Genomic DNA, 27,902 nt, shown 5'->3' with positions numbered 1-27,902 from the left:
CTAACTTATGTTTGAAATAAATTTATAGAAATCTTACAATGTCATTTTCTGGATTTTATTTTTGATAATCTATCCCTCACTGTTAAAATTAACCTACCCTTAAATTATTAAATTTGGTGTAACTGTGAGTTGAGTGATTGAATTATGAGTCCTTGAAACTTAGGCTACATTCACATTACCAGGACATTACAAGTGACTCCAACCAGATTTTTTGCTCAATGTGGCTCAGATCTGAATATTTCATGGCTGTGTGAACGTGCCAAATTTTCAAATTAGATTTGAGTTACTTTCATATGTGGTCCTAAATCGGATACGTATCCGATCCATGGACATGAATGTGAATCATCAAATCCAAACTACGGCCCGCGGGCCATTTGCAGCCCGTTTCCTTTTTTGGAGCGGCCAACGAGGCGCTTTAGATATAAAATGAAAGTTGGCCGCTATTAAGCAGGTTTTCATAATGTGAGATTCAACATTTGAACACTAGGTGTCGCTATGACATAAACCCAATCTAACGCTCCTCATCTCTTTTCCTTCCTTTATGCCAACATTAATGTTCCTGAGCTTTTGGGAGAAGATGGGAAACACATTGGGAAAATAACACTTCAGAGGGAAGTGTGAATGTTTAATATGTCAGGAATCAGTTGTTGGAATGAAGGAGTATTATATTAATTATATACATTATCAAACGAAACATCAATTTTAAATGTTAAAAATCTTGCATGTGGCTTGTAATGTGAATGTAGCTTTATTGTACCCAGTTCCCACCTTTACTTCATGCTAGCTCCTTATGGTCAGATCACTCAGGATATACATCAATATTAGGTGTGAATAGGGTCTTAGAGGTACAAATAAGAAGCCATTAAACAAAGAGTTTACATTAGATACACTTTATTGGTAGTGACAAAAGACTGACAGGGGTGTGAGGGAATATCAAAAATAACTTTCCAACAAGGATCTCTCCATTCAAAATATAATGAAATTGCCTTCTGTCGTATTTGGTGTAGAGTACTCTGAGGTCCTGATCTGCAGCTGAGGGCTATGCTGCCAGTGTCATTCTGAACGCAGGCTGAATGGTTGTTCAGCTGTGTTCTATCTGAAGTGCTGTTTAAATTGGACAAAAGGAGCTGTTATGGTAAATATCAACAGACAGCCCGGGCTAAAGGAGATGCAGCTCATTTCACACCATACTGCAAAACAACTGATATGAATACAAGTATTCAAAAGATACTGAACAGGTAGGTAGGTGTGTTGAAGATTTAGCAGAACTAAGCAAGAACACTAGGCATTGTTCACACACATTTGAGAATTCTGCTGTCTTTTGAGACAAAGGCGATTTTAAGTACAGCATGTTGTGGCACATGGTTAGAATGAACTAGACTGAGACCAATAGCAGTCCTTCACAGAATAATGTTTTAAAAGCAGTTCATTTCATAATTTTCAGATATTTGTGAAAGAAAACACATATTTGTATTATACATGAGTTGTTGAGAATTGCATGTGGCTTTCATAAACAGCATAAAATCACCGTTAACATATTTAATGCATTTAATGAACAGACTCATTTATTGTAACTGTCAACCGAGCTTAAGAGCTGCAGACCATATTTATATTAGAGCATCCGAACAAATCAAAACCTTGGGATTGTCACCTCTACCACCCTCCAATTTATGTTTTACTGTTTTTGACCTGACCTTTTCCAATTTCCCTTATGAAACAAAAAACACAGTCCTGGAACACTAAACTTATTTTGGACAGTACTTTTTTTTGAGAAAAATCAGGCTGACCTTGAACTTCTGAATACCTGAAGCATTTCAGCAAACTGCATGTTTTTAAATCAATTGGTATGCATCAAACCTAATCTTTGTACAAACCGTATTCGTTTGCAAACAGAGTAAACTGACCATCTGCTAAAATAAACTTTGATTCATCTTTATTGTTACAGTGATACCACTTTAAAATAAGGCTCTTTCATAAAGAGTTTATGCATAGTTTACAAAGGAGTTTATTGATGGTAATTAATTAGGTTTTAAACCATAAACAAGCAGTTACAACACTTAAATATGAAGGGCAACAGTGGCCTGTCATGTAACAAATAGCGATTCCACAATAATGTATACTGCTAAACATCATATCTTACTAGATTCTTATCTTACTTTGTCTTTTCCATCAGTTTAATATTAACATTTCTGTTAATAACATTGTTCATTTAACTATAATAACATTAAACGACTAAACTGACCTTCTATATTATTTTATAAGATATGTTAAAACATTTTTTTCCTGTTGTAATTTCTATGTAGGTGTTGCTTATTTATGTTTTTAGAGTATTTACAACCTAATCTATAACTATTAATAATCTCCTTTTATAACCCATTTATAAACCCTTTATAAAGGAGCCTTTTTTAAGCGGTACCATTACAGTTTTAAACCATCTTTGATTTAATATAGCCCTACTGCACTGAGCCTCTGTTTTCACCATTGGGCAGTTTTAATATGCAGCTTTATAGCTTCATTCATATTACTAAAGTGGAAAATGACAAGAGTTTTCCTTTGTTAACCTGTTCATCTATAGCATTAAACTGCCTGCCTAGCCAACACATTAATGTCACCCTTAGTTCTAGCACCTTAGATTTCACCTAAAGAACTGTAACCATAGAGTGTCAAGCCCTCAGACCGAAAGTCATGTTTTAACCATTACTTAAAAAAAAAAAAAACACAAACATTGCATAATTGATAGGGTTGAGCTCCTTTAACATTGGATGTTAAAATACATATCTGCATACCATGATTTCCATACAGCTAATGTCAGCTTCACTATGCGTTGTTTAGTGTTTCGATGTTAAGGAAAGAGGTCTAGCTGCATTAAGACAGGATGGTGAGGGACTGTACAGCTTAGGTGGGTTAACAATGCATTTAACATGCCATAAACAAAACAAAAAATATTTATTTTACAAATCAGAAAGAGAAGCAGATTCTGATCATTTAACTGTTCACATCTGACAATGAAGATGATGCAAGGGACAAAAGAATGTTTCAGACCCAGAAGGCCAGGATCAAGAGCACTTTCATATTTCTCCCAAAAACATCAAAATAAAAACTAAACGCTTTCATCCTGTAACATAAAAGGAAAAATCAATTCTATCATTAAATAAAATTGTGTCAAACCAGCCCTTCTTTTGTTCCAATTTATCAGTGAAACCTCGTTTCAACCACTCAAACAAAAATTATCACCACCAAATATCTTCAAATGCTCTACAGTTTCTTTTTTAAAAACTCTACAGATTTTTAACCAAGAACTCTCTCACAAATACAAAATATTACTCAGATCATTCCATATTTTCAAGCGCCAAATGCTTTTTTTCCCCCTCGTTTAGGTGGGAAAGGGTAAACTTAGGACAGACTTTTCTCTCCAAATCAAAGCCCCTCCCACAAACTCCCATTAGCTTTCCACCTCATCACGCTGGCCAATCACACATCCTTCCCCATGGCTGGAGGTCAAATCCACATGAAGAGCACGACTGATTGGGCCTAGGTCACTGGAGGGCTGTGGTCACCGTTGCGATAGCTCATCCTTGTGAGAATCCTGTTTCGGCACCATTTCCCTTACACCAGGAATGGGCGTGGTTAAGCTTCTCTCTTTAAGTGCAAAAGCAGCCTATGCTAAGCTCTGTCTTTGAGTTGAACTGTATGTGGCACCGACAACTGCTGTCCTCTTGGACGGGAGTTTCTGAACCCCGCGTACTTCCAGTTTTTACAGTTTGGCTTGCTGAAAAAATACCTGTGGATAGACAAGAGAAACATAGGCCAAAGGTTAACATGGACCAATGTAAAATCTATATATAAAAAGAGGCTAAAGGGACAAAAAGAAATTATTTGGTGAAGTAGATGGGGTAATACCTTCATGCAGTTTTTCAGAACCTTGGTGTCTGGCTGCTGAAGCACTTGACAGAGTTCCTGAAAAGAAAACATCAGTACAATTCCACATGAAGAACAGGGTAACATAATAGATAATAATCAGCATTCTTTTGATCTAAAGCAAAGATGAGACAAATGAGGGTTTTGGAGGATCTTGTTTAAGTACCTGTGCAATCTCAGGAGAGATCTGCAGAGAGGGCAAGTACTCCTGCTGCAAGAACTGAATAAACTCTGGACCCTGAAAATATAGAGAAATGCATACTTGATTATTGTTTTAGATAAGTAGCACATAAAATAAAAAGCTGAAGTAAAAAACAATATATGTTACTATTTTACTCAATTATTGCAACTAACCTATAAGAGCCCAGACCCATTTCTGAATATTGATACCGAATTTAAATTTAAAATCAGATGAATTGAATAAGCAGCTCATTTATGTTTCATCATTGTGGGCACAAAATATTTTAAGCATAATCCTGATGCAACACACATGCCACAATAACAATTTCATAACTTATATTATAAGAGTTTGTTCTAAAAATTGTACCAGAACTAGTTAAGTGGAACCTAAAACATTTCACTAAAACATTTCCATTGTTAAAAAAATAGAAAAAAATGGTACTAGCAAACATACATTCTGTAAGTAAGGTCAGATGAACAAGCCCACATTCACATACTGTCCTGTGATTTCCTTAGGATGTTCAGGTACGTCACTTAGGGACTTCATTATTTTAAGTAAAGTAAAGCAGAGAATAAAGGGTCTGTGAAACATGCGTCACCATGGGTACTTTTGTGTTAAATTTCAGAAGTATGACCTTTACACACCTTTACACCTAGAACACTTTGCACTACTAGCTTCTAAGCAACCCAAAACAAAACAGACAAGTATGACTCACCCTCTTGAGATGAATCATTTTCAGAGTAAGTGTACACTCAGACAGCGTCTGAAATACAAGAGTTTGTAATGTCATTCACACAAATCGGCACAGAACTGTGATTTCTGTTTGGTCAGTTTTTATGAGATCCAACAGGGACTTACCAGGATAGTCTGGGCATCTGATAGGTCAAACGTTGGTTTGAGAGGAGCCACAAAGCATGCTGGGACAATGTGCTTGTAGATGAAGTCTGGAAACCCAACTAAACCATCTTTACCACCTGAAAAAATGAATGAAAAGATAGCATTATACACTTGTCAAGATTACTAAATTTCTATAAATCATCTAGAACTTGGAGGCCGGCTGTGTGGATGCTAAGTGCCCCTGCAGACACCAAACCCATGACCCAAACTGGGCTAACTGTGGGGGAGGGAAAGGAAAAAAAAAAAAAAAAAAAACTCTCAAAGAAAAGTTACAGAGCCTTCAGTTCGTGTTATCCGGCAACACTATCACTATTTATGACACAGCCGAATCGTATATTAATAATAAATAGACATAAATAAAATGTATATACAGAAAATATACAACAAAATAATATTTTCCTGTGGCCCCAATCTTGAGAACTTCTGCATTATGGCATAGATTGTGACTTCTGAAACAACAATCTGAAGCATGCATCTTTAAGCAGATAACCAGGTGTCGTCATGTGGTTTGTGTCCGAGATAAAACCAATAAAATTCATAAAATGAATCTACAGTATGTAAATAGTTTTACTCTTCAGTCTTAGACTAGTTTAAGACTGACTTGGGATGCTCAGATAAAAATGTTTTCAGTACCCCATAGCTCCACTAGTTTAGAGAGGATGATGAAACAGGTCTTCTGGGCGACAGGATCAGGAAAGTCCACGGCTCCCTGGATGATTGTGAACAGCACACGCTCAATATTTTCAGCACCTGTCAAAAATACAGTTAAAATAATTGAAAAAATTAAAAGCTGTGAGTGAGTTTTGTCTATTTAAAGGAAAATGATGCATGGCTTCATAGAAAGCTTGTTGAATTAGCAAATACAGACAAACATGGGACGACAAGCGAAATGCAAGATCAAACAATGTGTACTTTAGACCATGGAACCATACAAGCTTACTAGGAGGAAAAAATGTGTGCCTGTTAAATAAAAATGCATGTTGGCATGTTGGCAGGTCTGCTCATGCTTGACCATGATTCTCACCTTGGTTGGCCATGACTTCATTCATGCCACTACTGGCCATGGTCTGGACAAAGCTGAAGTAGCTCCTTCTGAGCATCTGTTTCTCAAGTGCTGCAGTTTGGTCATTGTCCTCTGCAGGCCGTGACAACACCTCAAAGATTGCCAGCACCAATGGCATGAATACTTGCTGCAGGAAGGGAGACACCTGGTTCTGCAGGTACAAAAACAGTGTGTTAAAGGAGAACACAAGATGGTCCATAATTCAGTCCCTTTTCCCCAAAATACACTGTTTAAGCATAACAGCTTCACAGAGTGTTTAGTAAACTTTGTACTTCTCCAATTTTCAGTTTCTCTGCATACATTATTATCTTCCTTTCACCCTGTTCTTCAATGATCAAGACCCCACGGGAACACCACAGAGCATGTATTATTTGGGTCATTTTAATCACTGCAGTGACACAGACATGCGACACTGGTTATGTCTGATCCACTCATACCAACACAACACACCAACAAACCAAAACCGCGACAATGTAACTGTGGGCTCCTGAACATTGAAGAACAGGGTGAAACTAAGATGATTTTATTCTTCATCTGTAATAAAATGTATCCATCTCCCAGCACACCTTAAACTTGGCTGTGATCTGGCTGATGAGAGGGATGAATTCCTGAAGGTCTTTGGGCTCACAATCCTTCAGCATGTGCTCGGACGCTGCTGGGATGAAGGGCAGTACCTCCTCTTCTAGGCAGATGATCATGCGGTGGAGAAATGAGCGCACAGCACTGCGCAGAGTGCACCGCTGGACCGGGCAGCTCAGTGCAGGAAGAAACGTCTGCAGGCAGTCCAGGTACACCTCAGAGCAGCCACATAGCTTCACAGTCTGCTTGTTACTAAACGCCTTACTGGTGCGACTGTCAGGAAAGAGACACACATGAGGAGGAAGAATAAATACAATAGTATTCATATTTAGTATCAACAGATTTGTAAGGTAATGGTCATACAATTCATCACAGTGGATCTGAAACAATGACTAGGCTTTAGTGTAAAACATGAGTTTTAATTAAAAGCATACCCCAATCAGCCATATCATTAGTATCAACTGCCTAATATTAAGTAGATCCCACTTGTGCTGCCACAACAGGTCTGACAAATCAAGGCATGGACCCCACAAAGGCCACTAAAGGCGTTCTCCGTTATGTGGCACAAAGACGTTAAGAGTTGTGTGGTATGTCCTTTATGAATCCCTTCTACAAGCCTTAGCAGCGCAAGAGCCTGACAGATTCACTGATCTTTTTTTTTTTGAAAAATGCTTGGTAGGTATTTACCACTGGATACAAGGAACACTTCACGAGACCTGAAGATTTTCTGACCCAGTCATCTACAATGTGGCTTTTTTCAAAGAAGATCAGATCCTTACGTTTTTTTTTTTGTTTTTCCTGCTTGTAATACATCAACTTGTTCTAGAAATTCTACCTCTTGACAGATGCCACTGTAGTTGAAGATGTTTAAATGTTTTTAATAGGGGTGTGACGAGACACTAATATCATGAGACGAGGCGAAACACGATACTGGGTTCACGAGAACGAGACGAGATTAAAAAATAAAATTTTAAAGAAAACGTCAAAAATGAAAAATGGTTTGAAAACTAGTTTTATTTGACAAAATCATATAACGCACACTAACAGACTGGTATTTCTCACACATTGATTCTATAAGAAATAGAAATAAGAATAAAATAAAATAAAAATAAAACTTTTCTAGGTCTTATAGAATACAAACAATAAGTGCAAAACCACAACCAGTCATATTAAGCCTATGGTTTGTGTTTTTTACTCCTAAATTTCTTGTAATTTAACTATGTATAGTTAACCTACTCACCTACTGTTGCGCGTAGCTTTTTAACTGTACCGCGGAGCTCACACACTGTCACGTGGAACTTTTTAACTGTACCATGGAGCTCACCTACAATAAATGCGTTTTTCTTTGCAAGGAAAGCCTCTGAACATATTCCTGTCACGATAGCTGCGTTATCGATTTATTGCGCAATAATTTATTTTTTTTCAACCATGATCTTTTGTGCAGACTTTGATAATAGCCATTGGGTTTCTATGTACGTTTGATTTCAAAAGAATGAACCGCAGCTAGATTTCAGCGAGTCTCACTGTGCTGCTCTCTCACCGGCTCTCGGCGAATCTGTCAGACAGCAACATCTATTGGTTAAGAAATCAGTGTAGTGCACCCAGAGCTTATGCAGTAATGACGGCGCCTCCAAACACAGGCACACATACAGCACAGACTGAGTGTGTTGAGATGTGATAGCTTGTGAACATATATTTGAGGCTAATAGGACTTTTTAAAACTAAACAGCTTTAGAAAACGTTTAGAACATTTAGAGTGGTCCAACCCAGATGGCTCCAGTGTGGGAGTATTTTGGCTTTAAGCCAAATTAGCTAGTGGAACCAATCAAGGTAAACTTGACTATGTTTTAAAATAGTGTCAACAAAAGCTGCCAATACAACGAACCTACGATCCCATTTAAAGCACAACCATTTAGCCCAATTTTCCGAGATGAATATTGAACATGAACATGAATATTAACATGAATGCTAGCACTACAAAGAGCATTTCTACTTAAAAAGAGTGCATTTGCTTTATTATAATTGTTTATTAGTACATCACTGGCATAAAACTGTTTTAAACGTCATTTGTTACAAGCGATGGACCTAACGGCATGTTGTCAATGAAGTTTAAACGTTTGTGGAGAAGTCTGTGCTGAGTGTGCGTACCTGGCAAACCCCACAGCATGACTGAGGCAGTCAGCGAGGGCTGTCTGTCTCTCCTCATCAACCTCTTGAGTCAGTTTCGCGAGAAGCAGACGGAAAGCCTCCATCAGCGGGGTAAGAAGACTGCGCATCAGAGCCTGCTTCCTGTCTGCTGGACTTTCTCCGTTCACAATCAGCACCCCCGCTGTTTCGAACATAAACAGCTGGTCATCGCTGCTCAACAGAGCCGGGAAGCCATTTTCCTGAAGAAGTAAAAGGAGTGTGAGTGTGAAAGAGAACAACGTGCGTATGTGTACAACATTTTTGGGAGTTCTTTATGTCAGGATTCTGTCTCTTACAGGAGGAGCTAACTCCAGCAGGTCCTGTATTCTGGTCAGGATGTCCTCGATATAGGCATTCATGTGTTTACTATCCAAAAACACAGAGAAATGAACATCAGATATCACAGCACATGGTTTGAATTAATAAAATGCAATAAATATCAAATCATTAATCAATCTGAAATACATTTTTGTACTTACTATAAAGTTTTGATGAACCTGGAGAAAAGGTAAGCCACCCTGCTTCTGACTTTTGGACTGCTGTGCCTCAGACCACGATGGTCCAGAAATGCCATCTGCATAGGTTAAACAAATAGGTTTGGTCATCCAATAAAATGCTGTACGAGTCAGTTTGCATTTAGATTTAGGTTATAATCACACAGCAGGTAAAAGTGACCCATATTTTCCCACCAAAAGGACATCTGTAGTTTGGCAGTTAAGGACAGAAGCACAAACCTGTTGACCTAGGATGGGTTGGAGAACTGTAGGTGCCTTAGACAGCACATAATAATATGGGTCATGAGTTAATGAAGAATTTAATGAAGCAAACCTTTGCGGTGTGTTAATAGGATAAGCTGATTAGCATAAGGTTGTCTGGAGACTTCTGGCTGCAAATGTTTCAGAAATATAAAATAAGACACACTAAGCTCATTGTGTTAGTTAAGATAGAGCTAGGTCCTGGCCGTGGTCAGTTTTTAAATTTAAGTAATCAAAATTAAATCGGGAAACCCCACCTCCCTAATTCACCCTGTTGTTGGTTAATTTAATGTATAAAAATTAATGTATGTTAGCCTGTTGGTCAGAATTTCTTAATAAATTTGGTTCATTTGTGAACATCTCGTAATAAACCTGCCTGCAGCTTCCCTAGGAAGGGAGTCCACAGTAGAGGTCTGCGCGGGACTGTTTTTTTAAACCCGCTCCCGCCCGCTCCCGCGTCTTTTTGTCCCGCTCCCGCCCGCTCCTGCAAAAAAATCACTTCTTTTAATCCCGCTCCCGCCCGCCACATACACATTCCCGCCGCTCCCGTCCCGCAGTCCTAATATGAATTGAATTAATTACATTTAGTGCTTCAAATTTACATATGTATTTATTAAAACAGCAATTCAGTTCGCAGTCCAAACACATGCCATCAGGTGCATCAAGAATCCTAGAAGTGGATTAGAAGTGGATCTATATTATATAAAATAATAAATGTAAAAATATATAAAATTTAATTCAATTAGTTTAATTAATATTTGTATTATTATTATTAATAATAATAATAATAATAATAATAATAATAATAACAATAATAATAATAACAATAACAATGTTATTGTTATTATTATTATTATTATTGTTATTATTATTATTATTATTATTATTATTATTTTGCACCAGTATAGTAAATGTCGTCCTTTAAATTACACACCCCCCTCCCCCCCCCCCTCCTCTGCACACGCCTGCTGGAGATGCTGAAAATGTGTGTGTGTGTGTCCATCCTCCGAGAGATTTTTCTTGTGTTTTTTTGTTGCTTGCATGGGAATCATAGCGTGATTATTATAATTTTCTTAACTATTTATCAATTTGCGGGAGCGGGACCACATGTTAATGTGGTCCCGCTCCCGCATGGCCTGTATTGATTAAATTACCGCTCCCGCCAATAACAATTCAGTTTTGTCCCGCGCCGCAACATATTCTGACGGGTCCCGCGGGTCCCGCGGGACTCCCGCGGGAGTGCAGACCTCTAGTCCACAGCACCACTGAGCACAAACACATTTTTCCAAATATTAAAAAGTCTTTTTTTTCTGCCACTGATGATCTCACTCAGTGCTGTCATCCATTTTCCCTTTTTCTCACAGCCCCTCTCCTCGACTTAAAACCTTCACGACTTCACGAGAGCTACACAAATTCTGATCTATGTATGGGACTTCAAAAACAGATCTTATGTTTTTCGGTATACTACGGGTGGGCAATCTGGCACTAAAATAATATCACGATATTTCATGGTATTATCGCGATAACGATACTCTTGGTGATATAATTTTTTTTTTCAAGAATACACTACTGCAACAAATTGAAAATTTCATTTTATTATTGCATACGATTTATGTCACACCCCTACCTGAGATATCAAAAAAATACAAGAATTTAATCAGATTTGTAACAGAAATCAATGATCCAAAATGTCATAATGACTTATAATGCACTCTAAATATCTCCATGTAACAAGGACTAAAGTAAAATACATGATACTGGACAGATATAATCTGCCTTCAGTAGATATATAATAGAAAATGAAAACAGTGTGAAAAAAGTAGTACTCTGATGTCATAAGTGGGGGTGGGTGATATGGCACTATATTTTAAGAGTATAATATCGTTAACGATAATTAAAAATGTTGGCGATATTATCACGTACGATGTGATATGGCACACCCCTACGGTATACACACTGCCACACAAATGAAAGGATCAGATCTGGGGGACTTTTACCTGCTGCGTAAGTGTAGCTTTAAATGTTATGTCGGCAGATGATGGCATGGAGTTGAAAACTCACCAGGACGATTGGAATGTGCTGTGGTTCCACAATGAAAAACTTGTCGTAGCGTACAACAGTCTCAAAGAACTCTAGTGTGACCGAAGAGTGCCGATACTCGCTTACGCCACTGGAGATGAGCTACAGAGGAAAATACACAAAAACAATCACATTTTAAAACTAAATTCTCTTTCATTTCCTTTGATATCTTCTTATACTCTAAATCAAAATATTATGTTATTTCTCAGTATGGTGTTGCATTTCTCTCACCGTCCTCATCATGTCCTGAAGAGTACTGGCTTTTGTAGCATCACCAGTAAAATGAGCCCCGTGTGATGCAGGCAGTGCCTCTCCCAACATGTAGAACAGCCTTATTGCCACTTCCACCTCCATGAACCGTGTCGTTTGCCAGTTTCTGGACACACATATGCACACACACACACACATTTAATTATCTGCAGCATTATCAGCTCAAGTATAGCTCTGGTGAAGAGCTCAGTTTTATGTAATATTTTTTATCCAGAGAGTACAGGTTTGGACTTACTGCATGGTAGTAGTAAAGACTCTGCGCACAGATTCCAGCAGGAGCTCAGGAGAGACCTGTGCCAGGCGGTCCAGCAGCATCTTTAATTGCTTCCTGTACTCCACAAACATTGCCTCATCCTCACCCTGGAGCAGAACACATAGTAAAAAAAAGTTAACCATATTAACATCCACTTCTTAACTTTTAATAAAAAATAAAAAAAACATTATGTATTTACAAATAATTATGCAAATCGATTTAAGTGTCAGAATTGTGGTTTTGTTTCTCAATTAAACTCATGAATGGTATTGTGTCTCAGGAACCTTATTAAGCAGGCCACAGGTTTCAAGCAACATGGGAAAGAAAAAGGATCTCTCTGCTGCCGAAAAGCGTCAAATAGTGCAATGCCTTGGACAAGGTATGAAAATATTAGATATTTTAAGAAAACGTAAGCGTGATCATCGTACTGTAAAGAGATTTGTGTTTAAATCAGACAGTTTCGTGCAGATAAAGGCAAAATGAAGAGAAGTTTCTGCCAGGCAAGTTTATTGGATTAAGAGAGAAGCTGCTAAAATGCCATTACAAACCAGCAAACAGGTATTTGAAGCTGCTGGTGCCTCTGGAGTTCTTCGAACCTCAAGGAGTAGGATCCTTCAAAGGCTTGCTGTTGTGCATAAACCTACTTTTCGGCCCCCCTAACCAGAGCCCACAAGCAGAAATGTCCCAGACATACATGAACACTAATTTCCAAACAGTCTTGTTTACTGATGAGTGTCGTGCAACCCTGGTTGGTCCAGATGGATGAAGTAGTGGATGGTTGGTGGATGGCCACCGTGTCCCAACAAGGCTGTGATGTCTGCGAGTAGTGTTTTGGAATCATGGGAAGAGAGCGGGTAGCCCCTTTAGGGTCCCTGAAGGTGTGAAAATGTCCTTAGCAAAGATATAGAGCTTCTGACTGACCACTTTCTTCCATGGTACAAAAAGAAAAAAAACATGCCTTCAGGAACAAAATCATCCACCATGGCCACCATCTTCCCCTGTCCTCAAGATATCTATGATATTGGGAGGCAGTTCACATCAAAACAGCAGCTCTGAGAGGTTATTCTGACATCATGCAAAGAAATTCAAGCAGAAACGCTCCAAAAACTCACAAGTTCAATGTTCAATTCAAGAATTGTGAAGGTGATATCAAAGAAGGGTTCCTATGTTAACATGTACCTTGGCCTGTTGGGATGTTTTTGATTAAAATAGCTTTTGATTTCAGTTAATGTGACCGCCTAATGCTGCAAATTCAACAAATGACCATTTTCAGTTCTTTACAACCTATAATATGTTTTGAAACAGTGTATTTTGAGTTTGTTCAAAAAAATTCAATTTATACTCTAACGGGCGATGACTTTTATTACACTGACTGTCATTTGCATTGACCGTTTAGTAAAATCTGGGAAAAATATTATTTGCATAATAATTTGAAACGTGGTGTAATAATAACTGCCAATGCTATTGAAGATGAGTTCTGTCCTTACCTCATTCTCAAAGTTGTACTCATCATCATATGTCAGTTTTTTCATAACAGACAGCATAATTGCCTGCAAAAAAAACAAAAAACAAAATAAGATGTTACAGAACACATAAAAGTATAATTACTGCTGAAAATGGTAAATCAGTGCAGATATATTACCTCCACATTACTCTTTTGCTGATCAGTAAGGACAGGAAGCTGCAAAAAACAAAAACATACACATGTTATAAGCTATTAAGGTGAGAGTGGAAGAACACGAGCGCAAGTGAACGTAAGAGTATATACCTGTTTGAGTATATGCAGATAGTCATAACAGAATCCCACTATGTTTGCTGAAATGTCATCGTCCTCATGGACCAGCAGTTGTAGCATCAGGGGAACCTTAGACTCCAGCGCTCGCAGCGTTTCTGTAGTGACCTTCACATCTCCGGTCTTACTAAGCTTGGTCCAGCTTAGCACCAGAGCCTGGCCCATCCCATTCACCAGCCGCGAGAACTTTGCCAGGAAGTCAACATCCTCTTCCTGACACAAAGACACAATTATTAGTAAGCACCCAACCTGTAATATGAAACAGTGTGTGTGACTGTGTATGATGTGTCTGAGAGATCACGCATACCTGCTCCACATTAAAGAACCCAGCAGACTGCAGAACCTGACAGAGTGACTCCACCAGTTTGGTTTTGTCCACCGGGTCCATGCCTTTATTAACAATCTCAAACAGACAGTCACAGGCCTCCTCTCGCAGCTCCTCCACTGACATGTGGCTCAACAACAGATTTACAAACCTGCGCCCAGACAAACACAAAGAACACACACACAAAATCAGTGACTAAGTTGAACAAACACTGTCTGGTCAGTGTTAGCGCTATCAGTGATTTCATCATCTTTATCAGGTTGGATAAAGTTAAGTATACACAATGATTTTATAGAGCTTATACACTTATTATAGCATTCCACTTCTCTCTTCTCTGTATAATGTATATATAAACACATTTGTGTCTCAGAAATCCATTAATTAATCCCTAAAAAGACTGTGGACCACTTGTTAACTCTCCCTTATAGCACCTCATTCAACAGTAAAATGTTTAGATAAATACCAATTTTTAAATATTATACTGAAATTTTAAATAATGACACACATGGGCCTTGTCCAATTCATAAATCAAAGAGACTTCACGAGAAATAAGATTCCACAGCCAGAATACAAAATTACATGCGAATTTCCCGTCATTTCAAATTCAAATCTCAGAAGAGAGCAAGTTAAAAAGAAACCAAAAGAGAAAATTTCCTTTAACCCAATAGAAGCACTAGTTGCACCAGTTACATTCTTCACTTCATAATTTGTACATTTCATAAGATACAACATGAAGTTGCCACATGAAAGCTGGTACTATCCTTTTTCCACTGTAGATCATTTACATTATATAATATCATAATTACACTATATATTTCCAATTAGATCACAGTTAGTTCAGACCCTGCAATTTGATTGGCTGAGAGGCGTTTTATGAGTGATGTTATCAGCCGGTAATGCCCTGTAACCGAAGCTCTTTCTGTATTACTCCGCCGCATACAGGTTACCTAGCAACGATGCAGCTTAAAAACCAAACACCGCAGCTACAAACAGAGCAGCAAAGGAACTATTTGAACTCGGCGTGTTTATAACCAAATGGATCGTATTGTCTCATCCTATTTAACTCAACATCATTTAAATAACAGTTGTAATGGAACTGTATTATAATCGCAATAATACATGAGACAAAGAGCTATAACGTGTAATATTGGTACAGCTGATATTGCCAAATGTATTCGCTCTTCTGACTTCGCATGCATATCACTACTGTCCAATGAAAACCTTTTCATTTTCATTAACTGCTTAATTTGAACACTGTCCCTTACACAGTCAAATTTGAGTAATGACTGGACCAACAGAAGTTATCAAAAAATACCTCAAATAAACTCCATTGACTTCCACTGAAATTTTAGGTTCTCTCCACACCAAACTTGCTTATTCATGTCTTTATAGACCTTGCTTTGTACACTGGTGTGCAGTCCCACTGGAACAGGAAGGGGGCAGCCCCAAACTCTTCCCACAAAGTTGGAGGCATGAAATTGCCCAAAATCTCTTTCCTTTTAATGGAACCAAGGGGCCAAGCCCAACATTTGGAAAAACAACCTCACGCCATAATCCCTCCTCCACCAAACTTTAGATCTTGCACAATAAAGTCAGACAGCAAGCACCAAACGCAGACTTGTCCATCGATGTGCCCGATGGAGAAGCATGATTATCCTGTAACTTATCTTTTGAATTCTATATATTCTATAAATTATAATCCACTATTCCTATAACATAGCCCATGAAAAAAAAGCAAGGGGCTCTTATTTTAGCTTGAAAGGAGAAACTCAAGCTTTCACTTAAAATCTATATTTAGGGTGTGGTCTAATCAGAAGTGAAAAACATGGTGCGCAACAGAGGAGTCTTTGTACAGAAGCAAATGGATGTCCACACATGTAAAACAGACTGCACCTTAGAGGTTGAATACTTTTTTTCTGGTAGAGGATTACAAAGAATTCCTACATTTTTTAGGGCATTTCGAAGCAAATTGGAAGCATATGGAATCATTTTTAATTAGTACATTAATTTGAAAGGTTCTCAAAACAAACAAACAAACAAACACCAACAGTTCACATTTATTTCATGCACTTAAGCAAATAGTCGTTAAGACTTGGCAAAGGAAACTTAAGTAAAAATCAAACAAATACCCAAAAGCATAAGAGATTAAGCTGAAACTTATTTACACAATGCAACTGCTCTGACCTGTCATTGGCGATGAGGTTGAGGTCGATCCAAGAGACGTAGGCTCCCACCACCTCAAGACACTGACATGTCAGCTCACTGTGGCTCTGCTGGTACGTCTGCAGAATCTGATACCAGGACTCCACCAATGCTGGGATGCAGTCCTCCCGCATGCTGTCTTTAATTATTGTGTTCCTTCGCGTCTCCTAAAAATGAAAGCGAATGTTATAAAACTTGTCTGTGTTTCAGTTTCCCACTGCAAAAACTTCATCACAAACTTTGCCACAAACATACCTCAGGTGAGTGCAAGATATCCCTGTCCACCACCTCAGCATCGATGGCCATGAGCGTGCGCAGGTAGATGTCAAGACCGTTAGGGTTCAGACCCACCAGTGAGAGCAGATCAAAGAAGAACTTGGGCCACACAGTTGGGTATTCCATGATGAAAGTTAGGGAAAACACCTGGGCAGCCTTGTTTTTGATGAAGGGTTTCTCCGACTGCGTGCTCATCAACTACACACAAATAGAAATATATCAGCGACATTACTCTAACATATCCAGCAGATTTAAAGGGTTTTAGAGAAATAAATTAGTGACATTCCCACCTGCATCTGTAGCCATTTCATCAAAGTCTCTCTAATCAGCAGCTGCTGAGCTCCGTTGAGGCTCCCGTGCCTGTCAGACAGAAACACACACATACAACAGTTTGTTATTGCACTGTACTGGGTAACTGGACAAAAATGTTTTTCTGCGTCTTTATGAGATATTATCTCTAGGGCTGCAAAATATATTGTTTTAGAATACTCATCGCAATGTAGACGTGAGCAACTGTCTCATTGCAGGATGTACAATTTCACATAAGAAAAAACTTTTTTTTACCTTACCTTTCTTTTACCTTTACCTTTTTTTGCTGCTTGCTACAAAAGTAAATTTAATTTCTTTTCCTCAAATCCTAAACACCCAGACAGCACTATTATTATTTATTTATTATTGTGAAGACTAGCACATGCCTCCTCCGATACATGTGAAGTCAGCCACTGCCTCTTTTCCAACTGCTTGCTGATGCAGCATTGCCGAATAGCCAGCGCACTCAAAGAAAAGCGCAGCCAATGGATTCTGAAACATCAGCTCACAGGCACCTTGTGCTGAGCGACATCACCCTTTGAAAGGATGTGGGGAGAGGGCACCATCTACCCACCCAGAGAGAGCATGACCAATTGTGCTCCCTCAGGATTCGAACCAGCAATCTCCTGATCACAGTGGGAGCGCTTAGCCCACTGGACACTCGGAGCCATTCCCATAACTTACATTTTTCAATATATTTCATGTCCATTTTTCCTAAAATTGTGCAGTCCTAATTGGCCAATACAGAAAGCCTCTCAGCCAATCACACTGCAATGTTGGAACTTCCTGCTTCTGTCTAAAGGTAGAACAGGTTAATTAATTTTATCTAAAGTTCTAGAGAAATGTCATGATCAAACATCCACATTTCTGACAAAGACAGGAGATAAACTTCTTTATGGTTTTACCTGTATTTGATCTGATGCTCCAAAACTTGAAAGCAGAAGAACTTCACATGGTCATCACTGGTGGATAAGCACAAAACATGACTGTTAAATTATGAAGTAATGCCACCTACCTGAACAACAGAGAGCGATGGTGGATACATTTCTGTTAAGATATTTGGTCTGAAAGCTACTATGAATGGACCTGTGGTTACAGATGAATAAAATTTTGTATTTACTGTTTATGCGACTTTTCGTTAATTGTCTCTGCACAGCATAGCAGTCAAAGTTGTTGGTAGAATGACAAAGCAGATTTGATTGAAGTGCAGCCACAAGGAGAGCTTCATACTCCGTGTGAATTGCAATCAGCTAATAAGATCTAATGACAATTCATGACCTGCCTAACAAGTATTAATGGTGCAATTGAGGCATAATGATTTAAGCTGAGACTAACTTTAAGGGTATCATATCTTCTGTACGTGTTGCGTTGCGCTAAACTAATACAAAAAAATAGGCAAATGTGTAGTCACTCACAGAATTACAGAACCTTCCAAAATGTTTACTTCCAATTAGATACTGCTTTTTTAGGAGGTCAATAGCTTTTACATCTATTAAATTAAACATTTAAGGTGAGAAATCATGAAACACCATTGGCTTACCTGTAAATGCCTTTAGCCAAGGCCTCCGCACAAACCTCCCAGCCATCTTGAGATTCCTTCAACTGCTCAAAATATGCCAATGCCTTATAAAAGAAAAAAGAGGTGGGTTTTATTACCACAACCAAACAGGAGGCAAACTCTCCTGCTTGTTTTCACATTAGATAATTATCAAGAAACATATCTTTCAAACATTTACAAAAAGACTAAATTCTATAATAACCAACATCCTAAATGAAACTTGATTATACCAGCCCAAAACCTTGACCGATTTAGCTGGAAAAATCACCATTTAGATTACTGTCAATAAAGAACAGGTCCAGCAAGAACTAGGAACTGGCGAGTCACCTCTTTGTCATTGTCCTTACTCTGCTCAACTGATAACATTCTCTCAGTATCACAGCAGGATACAAATACAGGTAGATTAAGTGATTGAGACTGACACCAATCAGCGGCCAGTTCCCTTACACTATCTGTACCTTCTAAATCACATGATGACATCAGCACTGAAAGAATTTGTTCAAAACTCTGTGATGCTTCACCAGGTCATTTTAAACTGCTTGTAAAATAGAACTGAACTGCTAAACTCGGACCTGATCACGGACACACAAATCAATCTCAACTCAGTTCAGATCAAATTAATAATCACATTATTTTTGATTATTGCATCAATAAATAATAGAGCAAGACTCAGTTTACAGGCCTAAAATAAGTGGTGACTCTTGGGCGTCTGACGAGTGACTCAGCATTCAGAGAACTGACAGTCCTAAATCCTGTGCCAGTGCTTGACACTGTGAGTACCAGTTCTCTTCTATGACTTATGATGAAACAATAACACAGGATCATTGTTTTCAGAAAACTGTATTGGTAATGGCTAAGAATATGATACCAAGCTGCTCTTCCAGTTCTGAAAAAGACTCAATATTGTTTATTGATGTAATACCAACACAGATGTCCTGACTTCCATATTGAACCCTGAATTATAGTTATTTTTATGTATTTTTCAATTACATACATAAAAAGTCATACCTTAATTCAGGTTCTAAAAGGGGACATATTTGCAGATTAACAAAAGACACATTAACAATATTTATTACAGCCAACCTGTACTTTTTGTTTGGAACAGACCTACTACTCTACCAATTCACCAGAACCAACAGTACCAGTGAATTAGTACTGAATTCTGATACACAGTCCAACATGTAACAAGAAATTGAGAATGCATTTTAGATTCAAGACCCTTCTTAACTGATAAAGAAAGCGTTCTCTATCTAGTAATCTTTGGCCTAAGATCAGTATCGTCCAACTGATCTGGGGTGGGGTATGTGGTGTCTTACTCTTTGCCTGTAGCATGCATCAGCATTGGGGTTCAGTCCCATGAGGGCCTGCTCGTCCATGATGGCAGGTAAAGCCGACTCGCAGGCCATGTGTGGGTTAGCTTGTTTCCAATATAGGATCACTCCAATCTTCTACACAAATGTAAGATTCGCACATCTGTCGAGAGAGAGAGAAAGAGAAAGAGAGACAAAAAATAGAAAAGAAAGAGGTCACAACATTATTGAAGTGACAGTGATATAGGTGGACTAAGTACAGGTAATTTTTCTTGTTTGTAGCAACTTAATGAAGAATGTAACTCATATCCATCAAATCTATTATATCTATATTTTTGCTTTTAAAAAGGACAAAGCTGGTGTAAAATGAGGTGTAGTGAAACATAACAATTACGAACTTTTGTTGAATAGCCCACCTCAGGTTGCCCTCAACATTTCTAAATACAGTGCTTTTAGTCTATGCTCCAAACAAGCTTTCAATAGGCATAGCATTGCCGCTGAAAAGAAATCGCTATTTTTACACCATTAACTTAAAGCAGTTTGACATTACATTGGTAGAATTTTGAGGGCCCTAACATTTAAAACAAGGCACCAAAATATTCTGCGTTTGCCGACATCTTGATTTTAAGTTACGAAAATCCATTGACGACCTATGCACAAGGCACATGCCATGTTGTATGGTGCTTTTCATTCTCATGAAGACAGTCACCAGATATTATCAGCAACAGCTGGAACTCATGCATTTCCACTGAATTAACTTGGCTGTTGGTTCCCCTATACTACCTATTCGATTCTGCCCATTAGTCAACTTGTGTAGTGACTTAATTTCAAGATGGCAGAGCCCAGAGAACTACCGCAAGGTACTGTGTGTATAAACAGTCTTTTTAATAAACTACCTGTGCATTTTTAAAGTTCTCAGTGCCTCGTTTTAAATGTCAGGACCCTCAGAGCTACTTTGGGTTTGTTAATGGCATAAATTGTGATTTCTTTGCATTGGCAGAGCTATTGGGAGCGCTGGCTTAAAGTGCTGTTTCTGGGATTACTGGGGGCAAATGTAGGTGGGCTATTCAACAAAACTTTGTGCTTGTTATCATGTTTCACCACACCACACTTTCTCCTTTAACTACACCATAGAGCACTACACAGCTCTGGAAAAAATTAAGAGACCTCTTAAGTTTCTGAACCAGTTTATCTGATCTTGCTATTTACAGGTATATGTTTGAGTAAAATGACAATGCAAAGATAGGTTCACATTCATAAAGTTTTGAGAGTTCAGAAATCAATATTTAATGGAATAACACAGGTTTTTAATCACAGATTTCAGGAATCTTCACATGTTCTCCTCTCCACCAGTCTTACACACTGCTTTTGGATAGCTTGTCAATCCTGTTGCAAAAAGTCAAATCGTATAGCTTGATTTGATGGCTTGGGATCATTCATCTTCAGGTTTTCAATTTGGTAAAATCAAAGAAACTCATAATTTTTAAGTGGTCTCTTATTTTTTTCCAAAGCTGTATAATATGTGACTTTTCTACTTCAACTATAGGAATCTGACCTCTTAGAAATGTAGAAATATGTTAAAATACTTTTGTCAATTTAAATGTGTAAATGAGTGAGTGAATGCCTAATAAAGCCTGACGTGCCTTCAGGTCTGGCTGAACGTGGTTAAAAGAGAAAACATAAAGGCATTACAACAACAACAAAGTTTTAACATATGCCTTTAGTGAAGAGCTGAGAGAGAGGCCCAAGTCAAATCACCGCATCAGCACAAATAACTCAACACAAAACCTGCCACAGCGGGACACCCACACAACACAAACAGCCCAGTCCAGAGCGGACTACTGACAGGTGAAAAGAGATCAACACAACACCACCAGGTCCGGTTCAGTCCAGCTGCTTTCACTGCTTTGTGACATGATGCAACATGGCTACAATATCTGCTCTACACACACACGTTACTATGTCGTTAGCGAACTTAACTGCTGCCGGTGTTCTGTCGATTGGTGCTACCCAGTAAAACCATGCTCCCCTAGTGTATATTTAAATGTAAAAATACAATAGAAGCACCCTATTATGGTACGCTCCCAGTAGATGTAGTTAGTATATTTGGATAGAATAAATCACTTTAAATCATGATAAAGTTATGGCAATGAGAGGTCATTACAAGTTGCTTTTGAGTTTTTTTATAATAATTTTTGTATTTATTATTATTATTATTATTATTATTATTATTATTATTATTATTATTTTCCAGTTACTTTTTGCGCAATGGCAGTAAGTCCATGTTGGTTAATGCACAAAAAAGAGAAAGAAAAAAAGATAATTTTTAAAAGTGTAGGTCGGCCCATGCGCAGTGCCTTTAGGAAGCACATATCGACGGGTAGCACAACTCGACAGAACACCGGCCACAGAAACACACAACACAGCCAGCTAACGATACTAACCGTCACGTAATGAGTCATGGATAATAGTTAGTTGAAACATATTGTAAAAATACTACGAGCTGAAAGTTTTCTAAAGATTTAGTGGTTAACTATGAAGCTACAGGAGCCTGCACTCTGTAAGAGTTAGCTTAGCTAAGCTAGCTAGCGGTGGCTGTAGCTATAGCTATAGCTTGACTGTGCTAACCCGCTAGCGTTAGCTAACCGACTAGCTCCTCACATGCGTTAGGGCTCTCAGTAACGTGGCAGCTGCTGAGAGTCCGCCGGCCCCCGGCTCACCCCCCAACAACAACAAGACCAGCAGCAGATCCGCTCCTCCCCAACACCCACACACCCCGCGGCCCGATCCAGGCAGGTACAGCCCGGTGGCGGAGCTCGATACCGGTTCAGAGTGGATCTAGGCATCGCTCAAACACACGCAGGCAGGGCAGTGGCCGTTTCAGCTCGCCTCAAGTTCCCTTCACAGAAAAGCTGTCCGCCAAAGTTCCCAAAGCCCTCCGTGCTAAGGATCGCCTTTCAACAGCACTACGTGTGGACAAGCCCTGATTTCCTTACCTTACTGTTAACCTCAGGGCTCCATCGCGGTCTCTAGAGGATCAAGAGCTGCTCAGAGATCCACCGTTTCAGGCAGAAGCGGCGTGTCGGAGCGGCCGGACGGAAACGCTGCTCATGTGGGTCGCGGCAGCAGGAAGGAGTTCATGAGCGGGGGCACCATAGGGGAGGAGGGGTGTTTACAGTTGTTTCACTGTTTAAACACGTGGCTGTAAAGCGTTTCTTTCCATCCGGATTCTTCTCTAGAGGTGTAAACTGATTTTACAAAAGTCCAGCTACAGTAATATCAATCAATCAGCCTTTTTACATTGTCACTCGGGAATTAATTCAGGGTAACCATCGGTTTTAACGCAGCCGTGCTTTTACAACTTAACTAACCCCTTAACAGGCCAACAATTTTTTCTGCCTTATTTTACACATATAAATCTTGAAAATAAATATTAAAGCATTACATAAAAAGGTTTTAGGTTGGATAATAAACGTTACTACACATTCTTATTGTAATTGTAATAGAAACTTTATAAATATAATAATAAATAAATAAATAAAATAAATAACAATCATAATTGGCACTTTCCTGAACTTAATTTTAAAATCAGTATTTACCTAAATACAAATTTCGTTTTGTTACGGTTGTCTAGTTTATAGTCTGGTAGTCCTTGTAAAGTCCTTAAAAGCCCTTAAAGTTTTCAGAATGTGAATAAGTTTTTTTACTGCAGAAAAAAAAGGGTTTTGCATCACCTACACCTGTAGCCTGTATATGGGACAAGGCATTTTAATTAGAGACTGAAAAAAATAAAATTAATTTAAAATAAAGTTTTTAAAGGGTTAAACTAAAGTAAAGAACTACTAAACTAACTATCTAACTATAGAAAAGAATAGGTAATAGTAAAGGCATTAAAAAAGCAAAAAGCATTAAACATAAAACATTACAAATCACAATACCAGCCAATAGTTTCATTCTCATTCAATGTTTTATGTATTTCTTTATTCAACTGATTTTCTACATTGTAGATTAATATTAAATACATGATAACAATTAAGGGACACATGCAATTATGTAGTAAGCCTCCACAATCCCTGAGCTAAACTCGAATGAGATGATGAGGTGGTTTGGGAGGAGCTTAAAGAAAGCATAAAGAAAAGCGGTAACCATTGTTCAGCCCCTAACGTTTTAAGGACGCTGAGGAAACTCTTCCAGGTAAATCTACCTAATAAAGAAAATGTGCAGATCTGTCCTCAAAGCTACATGTGGTACTTGGAAAAATCTAAAATATCACAATTTATAATGTACAAAATCATAAAAAAAGAAAACACACTGAATGTTAAGATGTGTGTCCAAACTTTTGACTGGCACTGTAGGTAATTAGACTTATAATAAATATTTTACAAAAAAGAATAAACTAAAAAGCTTAAAAGATATAAGAATAAAATATAAGGAGCTAAACATTATACTACAATTACAATTAAAAATGTCAAATAGAAAATAAAATACAGGGGTTGGACAATGAAACTGAAACGTAAGGTGTCATGTAGAGTGACAAAAACAAAAAAGAAGTTTCCTTTTGGCTGCCATTGTGGGGAAAAAGTGATTTAGTGCCTGCTAGTGTGCCCTTTTCTGCCATAAATTAGAATGATGTGCCCTCTTTGTATCTCACCAAAGTAAGTATACCCCTTAAGATGTGGCATTTTAATAGAATGTAAAGTAGTCATAGTACAGCTTGTACAACAGTGTATATTTGCTGCACCCTTAAAATAACTCATTAATGTCTAAACCTCTGACAACTAAAGTAAGTACACCTCTAATTGAAAATGTCATCAAATTGTCATTATTGCCATGGATGTACACTCCCCAGTATCATGTGACTTGTCAGTGTTACAAGGTCTCAGGTGTGAATAAAGAGCAGGCCTGTTCAATTTGGTGTATCACTGGTCACTGAAGGTTCAACATGGCACCTTAAGGCAAATAACTGTCTGAGGATCTGAGATCTTTTTGCTGCTATACATAAAGATGGCCTAGGCTGTAATAAGTTTGCCAACACCCTGAGACTGAGCTTCAGCACATTGGCCAAGACCATACAGCGATTTAACAGGACTGGTTCCACTCAGAAAAAAGCCTTGCCATGGGTGACCAAAGAAACCGAGTGCACGTGCTCAGGTTGGCTTTTTGATGTATGGGTGCTGCCAGCATTGCTGCAGAGGTTAAAGGGTGGGCGTTAGCCTGTCAATGCTCAGACCGTACTGCCCACACTGTATCAAAGTAGTCTACATGGCTGTCTTCAAAACTGGGATCTACTGTGCTGAATGCTTCAATGTGTATTTTACAGGCTGATTTTCCACATGCCTTTTTCAACCAAACAGCGTAGCACACCCTTGTAAACCTTCAATAATACTGATATCTAATAAGATTATCTATCACAAACATAAAATCTGAATGGAAACAGTTTTCCTTGTGTAAAATAAAGTGGCTGTAAAACCTTTTGCAAACAAGCAAAGTTTCATTTTAAGATTTATTTGCAACTTAATTTGAATAAAAAAATGCTCTAACCAGGGTCACAAACAAGTTTTCTTTAATAATACTGCATATCATCGCTGTCCATTGAAAAACATGTATCTTAAAAACTGCAACTTTACAGGACAGTAGATAAAACCTTAACTTTTAATTGAAGTCAACGTAAAAACAGTTTCCTTCAGCTAATTTTAGAGAATTTCTACTGGTCCACATCCACAAAGTTTGACACAGTGTAAGAGTGTGTATCTTCAAATTTTGAAGTAAATTTCAAATCAACAAAAATGGAGATACTTGTTTTTCATTGAACAGCAAATATTCTGTATATTCTATCAGTTATGTTGGCATAGGTAGTCCTGATAGTTTTCTGCTGTTGTACTGACTATTTGCCTGCAAAGGGTAGCTACATCCTACAGGTCAACGCTAGCTACACTTGCAAGAAAAAGTATGTGAACTATTTGTGATTACATGGATTTCTGCATAAATTGGTTCTTTTCTGATCTTTATCTAAGTCACAACTATAGACAAATACAGTCTGTTTAAACTAATACCACACAAACTTTATCCTGTTAATGACGGCAATCCGTCCAGGCCCTGAGGCAGCAAAGCTGCCCCAAACCATGATGCCCCCTCCACCATATTTCACAGTTGGGAGGAGGTTTTGATGATGGTGTGCTGTGCCTTTTTTTCTCCACACATAGTATTGTGTAATCCTTCCAAACAACTCAATTTTGGTTTCATCTGTTCACAGTATATTTTGCCAGTAGTGCTGTGGAACATCCAGGTGCTCTTTTGCAAACTTCATTCTTGTTTAATGTTTTCTTTATTGTAGATTTACTATTGTAGATCATTGTAGATTATTGTAGATTCAGCTCTATTCAAAAAAGGTGTGGTAATTGTATAAGGGCTGGGTTACACCTAGCTGGGGTAGGATCAATCACTGTATGGGTGGGACCATAGACTGTGTAAGCTCTGTGGATGCAGCCCTCAGGGGTGGGTTTATTCAAATGCCTATCTCCCTCCTCAGGTCTCTACTGCGCAGACTCGGGTTTCAGAGTCGCCAACATGGCAGAAGATTTTGGCTTTGTTGAATGAATGGGAACAGCGACATGGCGTCCATCTTTTTTACAGTCTCTGCTTTTGCCATTGAAACCTATGGGGATGAGTGTGTGGATACACAGCTTTCTGCAACCGAACCTCAGCGGGCGCCCAACCTGTGGTTGCTCACTCTGTCCAGCTATACACAGTCTATGTTTTTTGTGTATTTTAGAGCTGCTGTAGAGAGATGTACTGCCGCGCAGTCCGCTCGCTCAACCACGCTCTCATTTCAAATTCAAATTTTAACGGAAACATTGAAAGATAAACGCGCTCGCTCGCGGTTTCCAGTCCGCCGCTGCCGAGAAATACAGCCTAATTAAGGGCCTTCTTCATCCCCACAGTTATTATACTGAAAATTCTCAAAACTTATGTTAATTTATCGTTATACCGCAGCGTTAACATCTGACAAGTCCTTCAGAAATTGGTCCTTCGACATAATATGTGGAGTTTCCCTACCAATGTTCACAGAGGTTGGTAAATAGCTAAGCGGAGTTAGCTAAAACTGTTAAAAAAGTGAAGTGTTTTGTCAGTAAATGTAACGATAGCTGTGAACTTTAGTCAAGCTTAATTTAGTAAACGTGTTTGAAGTTGTCTCCTTATTGGAAAGTTTCAGATTTTAGTGTATCTTGTGTTTAGGAAGCTTTCTAGCTAAGTGCTAAGGGGATAAAGTTACTGTAAGGTAGGTAAATTAGATTATATGATAAACTAGCTCAGATAAAAAAAAAAACACACACACACAAATAAGGCTGCTACAGCCCTCCACAGAGGACACAATTTCTGTACCAAAATAAGTTTTGGTATAGCTAAGTACAGCTCTGGTAGTAGTTACTTAAATAATTTTCCTTTGCTAGTCTTGAATTTCCAATGTTCCAATGTTTCTTGAAATGCTGTGTTTTTTATAACCGTTGTGGCTTCTACAATACAGCTCTGCAAAAAAATTGAGACCACTTCAGTTTCTAAATCAGTTTGTCTGATTATTCCAGAGCTATAGATTAGCTAGATAGACAGACAGACACACACTTGATCCAGGACAGGACCGGTTCTAGCCAATTGGGTGACCTAAGCACAAATGCTTCTACACTGTTCTACAAAAAGGGTTCCAAATTGTGTTTGTTGTGTATGGTATATTTATTGATTAGACCGTGTTAAATTATGTTTATTGCACTGTAGAACTTGCACATGAGAAGCACAAGCAGCTTTTCATCCAGCTCCGCTGGTGTTAATATTGCACAACAAATATGTTACCTTTGTATTGCTTATATGTATTAACGTGCTTTACGTATATATTTTTAAATATGTTATTATAACTATTGTTATTATTATTATTATTATTATTATTATTATTATC

The 27,902-nt window shown here is 38.3% G+C and overlaps 1 protein-coding gene across 1 annotated transcript; it reads right to left on the bottom strand.

Annotated features, from left to right (window-relative positions):
* Nucleotides 1–874: 874 nt before the first annotated feature.
* xpot (exportin, tRNA (nuclear export receptor for tRNAs)) lies at nt 875–23,085 on the bottom strand. The gene is made up of 25 exons (XM_007235052.4): nt 22,951–23,085; nt 19,961–20,117; nt 18,627–18,709; nt 17,992–18,048; nt 17,068–17,137; nt 16,757–16,975; nt 16,484–16,668; nt 14,282–14,450; nt 13,951–14,187; nt 13,825–13,863; nt 13,670–13,732; nt 12,165–12,289; nt 11,891–12,035; nt 11,642–11,761; nt 9,305–9,399; nt 9,122–9,191; nt 8,787–9,025; nt 6,626–6,911; nt 6,021–6,210; nt 5,630–5,746; nt 4,958–5,073; nt 4,815–4,862; nt 4,085–4,156; nt 3,901–3,957; nt 875–3,781 (listed from the first exon to the last, which is right to left on the bottom strand). The coding sequence occupies exons 2-25, from the start codon at nt 20,048–20,050 to the stop codon at nt 3,755–3,757; spliced, it is 2,919 nt and encodes a 972-aa protein (XP_007235114.1). The 5' UTR covers nt 20,051–20,117; nt 22,951–23,085; the 3' UTR covers nt 875–3,754.
* Between the last annotated feature and the right edge of the window lie 4,817 nt (nt 23,086–27,902).

This window comes from Astyanax mexicanus, chromosome 2 (genome assembly GCF_023375975.1).
Source record: "Astyanax mexicanus isolate ESR-SI-001 chromosome 2, AstMex3_surface, whole genome shotgun sequence".
In the NCBI taxonomy this organism is placed as follows: Eukaryota; Metazoa; Chordata; class Actinopteri; order Characiformes; family Acestrorhamphidae; genus Astyanax; species Astyanax mexicanus.
Note: the sequence above shows the minus strand (reverse complement) of the source record. Positions and strands in the feature narration are given on the sequence as shown.

Coding starts and splice junctions, on each gene's coding strand:
- xpot (XM_007235052.4), bottom strand. CDS start 20,050: ATGGCCTGCGAGTCGGCTTTACCTGCCATCATGGACGAGCAGGCCCTC. Junction 16,669..16,756: donor ATATCTTGCACTCACCTGAG/GTATGTTTGTGG, acceptor TTTCATTTTTAG/GAGACGCGAAGGAACACAAT. Junction 5,074..5,629: donor TAAACTAGTGGAGCTATGGG/GTACTGAAAACA, acceptor TCATTTTTTCAG/GTGGTAAAGATGGTTTAGTT.